Source organism: Alexandromys fortis, unplaced genomic scaffold (genome assembly GCF_014885135.2).
Source record: "Alexandromys fortis isolate MF-2015 unplaced genomic scaffold, M_Fortis_MF-2015_v1.1 scaffold_79, whole genome shotgun sequence".
NCBI lineage: Eukaryota > Metazoa > Chordata > Mammalia > Rodentia > Cricetidae > Alexandromys > Alexandromys fortis.
This window is the reverse complement of record NW_026067964.1, coordinates 1,432,358-1,442,607: the sequence shown is the minus strand read 5'-3', so window position 1 is coordinate 1,442,607 and position 10,250 is coordinate 1,432,358. Positions and strand designations below refer to the sequence as shown.

The 10,250-nt window shown below is 49.6% G+C and overlaps 1 protein-coding gene across 1 annotated transcript; it reads right to left on the bottom strand.

Annotated features, from left to right (window-relative positions):
• Positions 1-248: 248 nt before the first annotated feature.
• Tmem171 (transmembrane protein 171) lies at positions 249-9,141 on the bottom strand. Its single transcript, XM_050153906.1, has 4 exons — positions 8,250-9,141; positions 5,430-6,149; positions 2,195-2,330; positions 249-523 (listed from the first exon to the last, which is right to left on the bottom strand). The coding sequence occupies exons 2-4, from the start codon at positions 6,067-6,069 to the stop codon at positions 325-327; spliced, it is 975 nt and encodes a 324-aa protein (XP_050009863.1). The 5' UTR covers positions 6,070-6,149; positions 8,250-9,141; the 3' UTR covers positions 249-324.
• Between the last annotated feature and the right edge of the window lie 1,109 nt (positions 9,142-10,250).

Here is a 10,250-nt window from a genome sequence, read left to right as displayed (position 1 = left end):
CATCCAAGGTTGATCTCTGGTGTGTGTGCACGCATGCGTACACACACACAGTAATCTCCCTGAGCCTCTGGTACCTTATCCACCAGTACAAACAAAACCACCAGCCCCTGACATTGGAGGCTGGTGTCCTGCTGGTGGCCTGCACGAAGGTACTTCACCGCATCTGGGGGCTGAAAGACCAGCAGCGGGGTCTAACCTAAAACGTGGCTACTTCCTTTGATGTTATGGCAGAAAAATGGGAACACAGCCAATGTTATTGTATGTTTTATTAAAAAATTAAATAAAATAACAATGCATGAAATGTATAAAACTGTAGTCCATAATTCATGGTGGGGACGGCTCAGAAGGTGCATCCGAGGGTGTGGCTAGGGCCGTTTCTTTCTCTTCGTATCTAGGGGGCAGATCCAGTGGAAGATGTCCAGGGTGTGAGCTCTCGGAGGGTGACCCCGGTCCAGATATGGTGTATATGAGTTCCCGTTCTCTCTCAGAGGCTGCGCCCTGGATCTCAGGAGTTGGGGCCCTCCTAGAAAGAAAGAGCAAAATTATGAGGGGACACGATGAAAACAGGGACAGCCCTTAAGCACGAGACTTTTCTGAATGTCACACTTCCAGGAGCCTCAAACCAGACTAGGAGTTGTTTCTCCTATATTCTACGCTGCTGTTGTTGATGAGACGGGGTCTCATTACGTGGTCCTGGCTGGCCTTGAACTCACAGATCCGCCCGCCTTTGCTTCCCCGAGTGCTGGGATTAAAGGCAAGGCGTGCACCATCATGCTTGCTTATTGTACTTTATAGATCTGCTTTCGTTATGCCTTAATTTCTTCTTTTTAAAAAGGCGTGTGCTGTGTGTCTGTGTCTCCTTGTGCGAGTGTGTGCGAGTCTGAGCAGAAAGGTTCCGACATCATGCAGAGACAGCTGGAGTGCCACTGGCACACACTGTCTTCTGAGGGCCATACAAGGTCCATGAACACATGCAAATGGAAAAATAAAAACCAAACCGAAAGCTCGAGGCAGGGAAGGACACTAGTCCCTGGAGAGGCTCCAACAGCAAAAGACTAGAATTGTGTCCCGCTCGGCTGCTTTCCTAGTGGGTGATCTTAGATCTACCCTCATGCCTCTCCGTGATCCATCAATAATATTCTGATGGTAGCAGTACCTTCCGCCTAGAGTGACTGTGAAACTCGGAAGATAATGCAAGCCAAACCAGCCCTGGAGGTACTGAAATCAATACTGCAGCCTCAACAGAGACTTGTCTGAAGCCCCTAGCCGTGGTTTTAGGTTTGGGAAAGTTTATCCATTGGAGGAAAAATTACAGCATTCATTGCTAGATGTCTTTCTCCAATTGCCTGGTCTTTCTCCATTGAAGCAAGAGCTGCATTTACACCCTGGTCCCTGTCCCTGTCTGGCACTGCCCGGAACTCAAGCCTGGACATCTTCTATCATGTCTTAGGTGTTCCTTATCAGTACCGCCTCTCTTGGTACATCCAGCCCGGGAAGTCTCCCTCCAATGTCTGTTCTCATGCTCCCTCTACCAGCAGCAAACCCCCATCTCCCCTTAGTCTGTGTGACCTCCTTCACTGTCCCTGTCACTCACTCTGGAGGTCCGTGTCTCCCCCTTTCTTGAGGTCTGGAGGTCAGTGTCTCCCCGCTTTCTTGAGACCAGCCTTCCTCTTACGCTCTCAGTCTGTCTTGGGTTTTTGCTATCCCATGAGAATCTCCTTCCTGCTTTTGATGTGGAGTGGGGCATGGGGCATCTGTCTCTCAATTGTTCTTTCAAGCTCTGAGGTCCAGGGGCAACTGAACATGGATGGAGAGGCCCAGCTAGGCCAGGTCAGGACTTCCTCCATTAGAATACTGAAATCCTTCTGAACATGACCCCTGGAGCTTTGAACCTTTCTGCCGTCTGAAGCAACCAAGTTAATAGAGCACAGGCCTCCAGCTCCCTTGCAGCTGTCAGTGTGACAGGTGTGTCCAGTAGGACCAATCAAGATGCTCAGGGGTTTCCTAGCAACCCTTCATCACTCTGTCTACAAGCTACTCAAGGTTTCCTGGCTGAGTGTGAGAATCAAGGCAGGAACTCTTGACATAACATCAGACACAGCACTTTAATGTCACCAGAGCTAGACTGGCTTGAACTCAGGCCGAGGCCTGGACCGGTGACACATGCCCACGGATGAAGAGAGGGAAGTCTTACCCATGGTTAAAAAGACTGGAATAGGAAGGTGGGTTTTCACTGGGGTGCAAGCTGTTAGGCCCAGGAGGTCGAGTGCCTGCTGAAGACTCAGGAAAGTAAGGCGGTGGAGGGGGCGGAAATATTATCACCGAGTCACCTGGGGAAACACATCAGAAAAAAAAAGCAAAATTAATGACTTCTGTCTTGTTCCAATACACACACCATAAAAGGTCAAAACCTCCCTGTGCACTCTGGGGTAGGCCTGGATAGTCCAGGTGGACAAGAATGGGTTGTGGTTGGGAGGGAAGGGGTTGAACTCCTGGCTAACAGGTGTTTTGTTTGGGATGAAGGGAAGATTCTGGAAGCTGATGGTGATGCTAGTATTACAATATCTTGAGTATATTTAATAACATTACATTGTATGTACTGTATATTATATAAACGCAGATACATATGTTTATAACATTACATTATAATATATATATACATATATATAAACTGTACATACTGTGTATTTAAAACAGTTAAAAGAGGGCTGGGAGATGGCTTAGTACAGTTCTGGACTCTCAAAAAGAAGACATGAGTTCAAATCCCCACACCCATGTGAGACCCTGAGCAGAATGACATGTTTCTGTAACCCCAACTCTGGGGAGATAGAAACACAAGGATCCTTGGGGTTCATTGGCTAGCCATCCTAGCCAAATTAGCAACCATTTGGTGGCAGCTGGAATCCCTGTCTCAAAAACACAAGATGCAGTGTGACTGAGGAAGATGCCCAGCATCACCAGCTCTCACTGCCACACATGTGTGCATGTATGAAGGCACACACACACACACACACACACACACTCAAAGAACACAAAAGCAAATGAAAATTAAAAAGGGTTAAGCCAGGAAGTTTTTTGTTGTTCTGGTTATTTTTGGTTGGTTTTCTGTTTGTTTTGTTTTGTTTGTTTTGTAAGACAAGGCCTCACTGTGTAGCCTAGAGTTTTATATGTAGACCAGGCTAGCCTCAAACTCACAGTGATCTGTCTACCTCTGCCTCTTGAGTGCTGGGATTAAAAACATGTGTGACTATGCCTGGTGCTGAAATACTAACTTTCGGGATACATATAGGTTACCACATTTTTTTTAAGTTGGCCTTTAGTTCCGAGCTTTGAGTGTTCCAGGGGCAATATGGAGTCGGCCTCATCAGGCACACCTGAGCTAACGCATCTGCGAGAGTCAATAGCACGCTCCCTCAACTTCCCAGGGATGTCTCCCGTTGCTTTCTAGTGATAATCTTAATTCATCAGAATCCAGCTGCTAGATAACGTGTGGAGTTGCTCAAATACAGCACTCTGCTCACATGGCGATATGCCACGCCGCGCCCCACCTCCGCCTGAGCTGCATGGGTGTAGTCAAATTTTATAAAGTTTGCTTTTGTGTCTCTGTTCGCTCTAGAACACCCCTGTGTTCTAAAGAAGAGGAAAAGGGGACCAGAAGCAAGCTCTAATTTGTCTTCCAATCCCAATCCTGTAGGTTTCCAGGGCATGCCACCACGGCCGCTGCCCAGAATGTTCTAGACAGGTAGTAACTCTGCTACCAGAGAACCGGGGAAGGACGGACTCTGATAGGCTGGCACCACCAGGTGACAGTGCCAGGAGGATGTAGGAAAGAGAATGCCGCTTCCTTGTAGGGAGGAGACTTGCCAGTGACCATAGCCCTAAGCAAACTCAGAATCCCTGGGCTCAGCTGCCACAGCTGTCGGCTGGAACCGAACAGCACCTGTCTTGGAGAACAAAAAGGACAGGATGTGGCCACTTGTGTCCAATGTTAAAGCGCCGCCTCACATGGAACAAAACCTTCAGCCTGTGACACCTTGCGATGGCACCTTCATCTCTGTCACCAGCTAAGGACACTTATTTGCCAGAGGAAGAAACACTTCCAACTGGCAACGTCTGCCCTCCCTGCCCCCTGCCCCTGTAGCCTCAGCCCAGAAAATGAATGAAGTCCTGCTCTCCTACGAGGAGATGGTGGATGAACTCTGACCTATTTACCACTCTGACAAACTGGAAAGGTTCTCTTTGGATTCAACTGGTTTTTAGAGGATATTGGTGGTTGGGCTGTGGAGATGGCTCAGCAGTTAAGAGCATGGACTGCTCCTTCAGGGCCTCCAAATTCAGTTCTCAGCTCCAGCGTCAGGCAGCTTGCAACTGCTTGTAACTCCAGTTCCAGGGGATTAAACCCCCTCCTCTGACCTCCTCAGGCACCTCCACTCACATGGATATATCCCTACACACATACTAATAATGGTGGTGATGATAATAATAAAATAAACCTTAGCTGGGCGTAGTAACACAGACCTTTAATCCCAGCAATAGGAAGGCAGAGGCAGATGGATCTCTGTGAATTTGGCTAGCCTGGTCTACAGAGTGAGTAACAGGACAGCCAGAGCTGCAGAGTGAGACCATGTCTCAATAGCTAGAAATAAAAAAAAAAAAAAAAAACAAGGACGCTCTTAGTAATTCTAGGAACTGGGGAACTGGAATTAATGCTCATTTTAACTATATACTGTCCTGTAAAGGAAGCCCTCAGGGCAGACAAGTGACAGCCTGCTTTTCACGTGGAGATGGTAAATCTGCCTTCATGGCTCACTTTAAGCAGGACTGAATCTCAGATAAGAAGTTCTTTGGCGGGGGTCGTGTGCAGGATTAGATCCCCTGTGAGTGTTAGCTCTTATGATACTTGTGTTTTCGCTGTGAACGTGGATATACACAAACAGATGAACCAGAGTGGTTAGCTTAGGATAGTACAGTCTACAAATCTGTCTGTTCTTCCACCCCTGTGGGCTGCAACTCCCTTGGGGTCCAATGACCCTTTCACAAGGGTCGCCTAAGACCATCGGAAAACACAGATATTTACACTATTTTGACTCATAACTAGCAAAATTACCGTTATGAAGTAGCAAAGAAATAATTGTATGGTTGGGGCTCACCACAGCATGAGGGGGGCTTGAGAGCCACTGTGTTAATACTGTTGCTGGGGATAGCAGAATTCCCACAAGATGGTAGTGTGTGTGTGTGTGTGTGTGTGTGTGTGTGTGTGTGTGTTTGGTGGTGGGTTACCTGTGTGTTCAGGTGTGTGCACATGTATGAGACAGAGAGAAGTTGAGGAGTTGAGAAAAGAAATCTGGACCAGACCTAGGGAAGCCTGGTGAAGCCTTGAAGCCACACCCACTGTGACTTGAACCCTTGCACAAACGACCCAGACTCACCTACAGTGATATGGACAGGCTCCATACTGTGGGCGTGTCCCCCTTCCATATCAGAGGTATCTCGGCTGGAACTCAAGTTATTTTTCTTCTTAACATGGGCCACTACAAAGAAACACAGTCCCACAAGCACAATCAAGGGCCCCATGATCTGCAGAGACAGGAAACTGCAGATCTGGGGGTCTCCTTCTCCATTGTCCGTCTCATTCATGGGCCCTGGTCCCCATTCTGAGCCACATCCGGGCACCCAAATACCCAGCACACTGATGAGCATGCCGCTGGTCAAGAATAAGAACCCGAAGATGAGGCACTGGGCGAACTGGCGGCTCTCCCCACAGACGAAGGATTGGTCAGGGTCCTGGTGACCTCGCCGCTGCTCCTCCCGCAGGTGCAGGCGTGCCCGGGAGCGGGCCAGAATCACAATCCCAAGCCCCACCACGGCACATGACGGCCCAGCAATCTTTAGCACCATGCTGCAGTGTGAGAGGGGCCTATCATATTGGCATGCCTGGTAGCCGAAGATGGAGAGCAGTACTCCCACACACAACAGGACGGCTCCGAGGATGAAGAGGAAGAAAATGAGCTTGCTGACATGCGTGTCCCTCTGGTCCCTATCTGGCTCAGTCATTCCTACGGAAGACATGGCCAGAAAAGAAAAGGCTCCTTAGCTGTTCTCCGGCGTGAAGGGGAAATACGTTTCCTTCTCTCCCGCAGTTTTAGGCTCTGTGAACAATAAGAAATGCAAAATTACAGTGGATACAGGTATCTACTGCGAAGAATAACAAATGCAAAATCACAGCGGGTACAGGTATCTACAACCAGCTGTGATCTATTGCTGGCCATCGCAGAAATCACAGGAGGGTGACCTGTTAGGAGGCGGAATGTCATGCAATCGGTCTGCTGTAGAACAATGACTTGGCCTATGAGTCAGGAGAACTGGCATTCAAAGACTCCCAAATGTGTAATTTCATGAATAGAGCAAAAAAGAGGAAATTCAACTACCATGCTTCTGAGATAAAGAAATCTTTTTAAAAATAAATAAATAAATAAAATGACTGAATGTGGCTTTTCCTGTTCTAAATCTTACAAACTCATGTCTCTAAGCTATAATAATAATAATAATAATAATAATAATAATAATAACAATTAGCAGATAAGGGAAGAGCCATGGAAAGAATATCTGATATACAGCTGCCTGGTATCAAGTCAGAACTGCTCTGAGAATTGCTGTAAATTTTTGTCTAGTTACTAACTTGCCACTTCCCATTCAAGACTCCCGCGGCTTTCCAATTCTCACTTCGTGCTAAGGCTGCGTGGACACACAACCCAGTGCCAGCAGTTTCAACAGAACAGAGAGGTAGTTCAGAAGGGCAGTGGGTTTGTGGACTTTTAAGTTAGTTCTGTCAAAATGTGATTCTATGGCTCATCTATCTGATGCAAGCTCCGGGGCTGTAGAGACACCCCAACCCCACTGGCAGTTCAGCTTCTGGACCCTGGCTTGACCTGAGAGAATCGGGCACAACAGGTAAAGTCCAGTCGCACTGTGGAGGTAGACAGTGTAGGGGGACAGGCCAGGGCAGGTGGCTAAGGCTCACCCTCCACCACAGCGCCACCCACTGCCACAGAGGCTTAGACACATTGAAAAGCACTTGCTTACAAAGCACTAAAGACTCACAAAGCTTCCTGGAAAAGCAGGAACACGGGGAAAGAACCTTTCACAGAACCACAAAAGGCCAGTACTTCAAGAGTATTTTATACTCATACTAGCTGGGCGTGTAGCACACGCCTTTAATCCCAGCACTTGGGAGGCAGTAGGAGGATCTCTGAGTCTGAGGTCAGCCTGGTCTACAGAGTGAGTTCCAGGACAGCCAGAGAGCTATGTAATATAGAGACCCTGTCTCAAAATAAAACAAAATCGTATTATATGCCAACTTAGCTAAGCTATGGTTAAACGGTGTGCTGAGTCACACAGTGTTGGTCTCTGAACAATCTTGTTTCTCTGAAGCGATCTTGTTTCGCTTGGGCAAGTGAGAGTAAGGGCCCTTACTGTACCACTCACGAACACCATCCAAAGTCAGGAAGGACATATCCAAATAGAAAAAAACTTTAAAACATCACGCTGGGGAGATGGCTCAGTGGTTAAGGGCACTGAACTGCTCTTCCAGAGGACCAGAGTTCAATTCCCAGCAACCACATGGCCGTTCACAACCATCTGTAACTCCAGTTCCAGGGTATCCACATATGGACATACATGCAGGCAAAAATAATTTTTAAAAACTTTAAAACGTACTTTGCCACTCACATTCAAGATCACAGGAAGGAGTTCATGGCTGAGACCTTCTTGTAAAACCAAAACCATAGGTAAGAAGGTGAGTTTGGTTACAGAAAGTAATCGGTTAAAGCCATCATGGGAAGTAATTTTTCCCAGGGAAAGTGCGATAGAACCAGAAGGAAGTGGAGGGGGAAAAAAGGAAACGGATGAAGTAAGCTTTCTTCTCAATCTTGGAAAAGTCACATTCCATAAAGATGCTGTTAAGAAGGAAGACTTAAAGCATCATGCTAATTTAAAACACGTCTTCCCTAGGGACATTCACATAGATGGAAAAGTACCTAAGAAACTGAACCTTTTCTACCTTAAACTTTTCCAGAGTCTACCCCACAAAGCCAAATCCTCTCATAAACACTCCTTTGGTGTTTCCAAAAGTCAGTCAGTCCCAAATCAACAGCATCTCTCTGCTTCCAAAGCTCGGAGAGTTGGCAAAGCCAGGCCAGGAAAGGCAAGTGTCTGCGGGGAGTTGCAGCAGTTCCCGGGGTGCTGCTTACCTGAGCTGATCCTGGGACTCTCCGCCGCACGCCTGGCTTCCACGCACACCCTCTGCGCGTCCGGGCGCGGAAGAAGGGCCGCCTCCGTGTGCACAGGGCCGGGCGGTGCCTGGTCCGCGGGCACGGTGGCCGGGCGGGGCAGGGCAGGGCTGACCGGTGGGAGCTGGCCGTTGCCGGGTGCTGCCCTCCTGGGGCCTGGGCGCGAAGCGCCCGAGCGCAGAACTAGGGGCGGTAAGACTTGGCGGTGCACGAGAGGGACGGGGGTGGAGAAGCAGATTGGTACGCTCCACCGAACTGGGGGTACCAGAGTTGAGATTGTCCCCCTGGCAGCCGGGGCTACGTGGCGGGCAGCTGGGAGGGGCACCGGTTTCTTTGCAGCCTAGGTGCCGAGCTCCTGGAGCTGCGGAAGAGCTGAGACCAGGACAGAGCAACAGAGAAAGCCGAGGACCCCAATCCGCGGCTGAGCCGGGTCCCGCCGTCCGCTGCCACTGCCACTCAGAAGGCAGAGATGGCCTTTCTATTGCTCTGAGATCCTGACGTGGGAGTCCAGAGCTAGAGCCCCGCGGGGAGCTTTCTACAACAGGGTATGGGAACACCTGGGCCGGCTAGAGAGCGAGACAGGGGATCTAGATCAACCTGAGAGCCTTGCTCTTAGACTGAAGTGGATCCCCCATCAAGTGTGTCACCCTGTCCTGTCCAGGCAATATATGTCTGTGCACGCAGCCATAAAACACCCTTCCTGGTGCTCCAGGGATTAAACTGTTAACTTTCCCTGACCTTGACCGCGAGTTTCTGATGGGGTTGCTAATCCCCGTGCTATTTGTAACCTGCCCCGTGACAGTTGACAAGTATCCAACTGTGCTAATTTCCACACCAGAGGTCAGCCGCTGTGAGAAGTGAGTCAAGTGTGCTCTGGACCCAAGCACGGAGGCACCCAGAGCTCTGGGGACTTTCCCAGCCACGCTTTTTCTCACTAACTTCCTGTCTCCTTGGAAGCCCTTCCATTCTTGCTAGCTTCCCTATGATAAGTTCGGCTTGGTAAGAAAAGGTGAGGAAAGGAATCACAGCGGGGGATCTAAGAGGGTTGGAGAGTTACCTGGGCTTTGGGACTGGTGGAATAGGAAAGGTTCATGGGGAGGCTCACAGCCATGGTAGGGGAGGGCCCTTGTCTCACGGGCCAGATGTGGGCTTTCTCACAGCCAGGGTGCTCTGAGCACTGAGTCTCTTAGCAAGGCAGTCTCTCACAAGAGCTAATACCAGCACTGAGCACCCAGTAGGCTCTGCAGAGTCCCTGCCTTATACCTACAGCCTGTGCTTCCCTACTGTGTGTCTCCAATTCCCTGGGCAGGTCGGGGCCATAGTGCATGGGAATCTAGCAGACCATTTGACTCGGTGGAGGAACTGAAGCCCAGAGCTGAACTGACCACTGCATCTGCCTGCAGGGGGGGGGGGGCGAGTTCCCAGATGTGCCCAAAGTTCAAAGTTCTGCCCTGCGCTCACCTGTCACCCAGAGAACACACATGCTGTGAACTTGGAGAATGCTTTTATTACTTGGTCTTGTGATGCCAGGGAGGGACCTGTGCAGATCAATAAAGGAACTATCCCAAGGACATTGCAGTCATCCACGTCTTGGGTGGGGGCTCTCTAGGTCAAAGGGCCACGATAAACCAGTCATCCTCTGGAAGGGTACGAAGGCATGTCCAGTTAAGGGGCAGAGGACTGCCAGTGGGCATTGCACAGTAGTGGCGAGCCACGGGCTCCCTGAGAACTCAGGCGGGCCCTCACTCAGGACTAGAACCCCCCACCCCAGGCCGGCTTACTGCTCTTCCCCGAGCAAAGCCTTCCATGCCTGCCCGTTGCCTACTCCTTCTTCCCTTTAGTCTCTGGCTGAGTCCTGTATGAGCTTGCAAAGGGCCTGTTGATTCAGCTGCCCCTCTGGTGCCACATGACTTCGGGCTCGCCACCCATGACAGCCTTGAATGTCCTGGCACCAAGGACAAT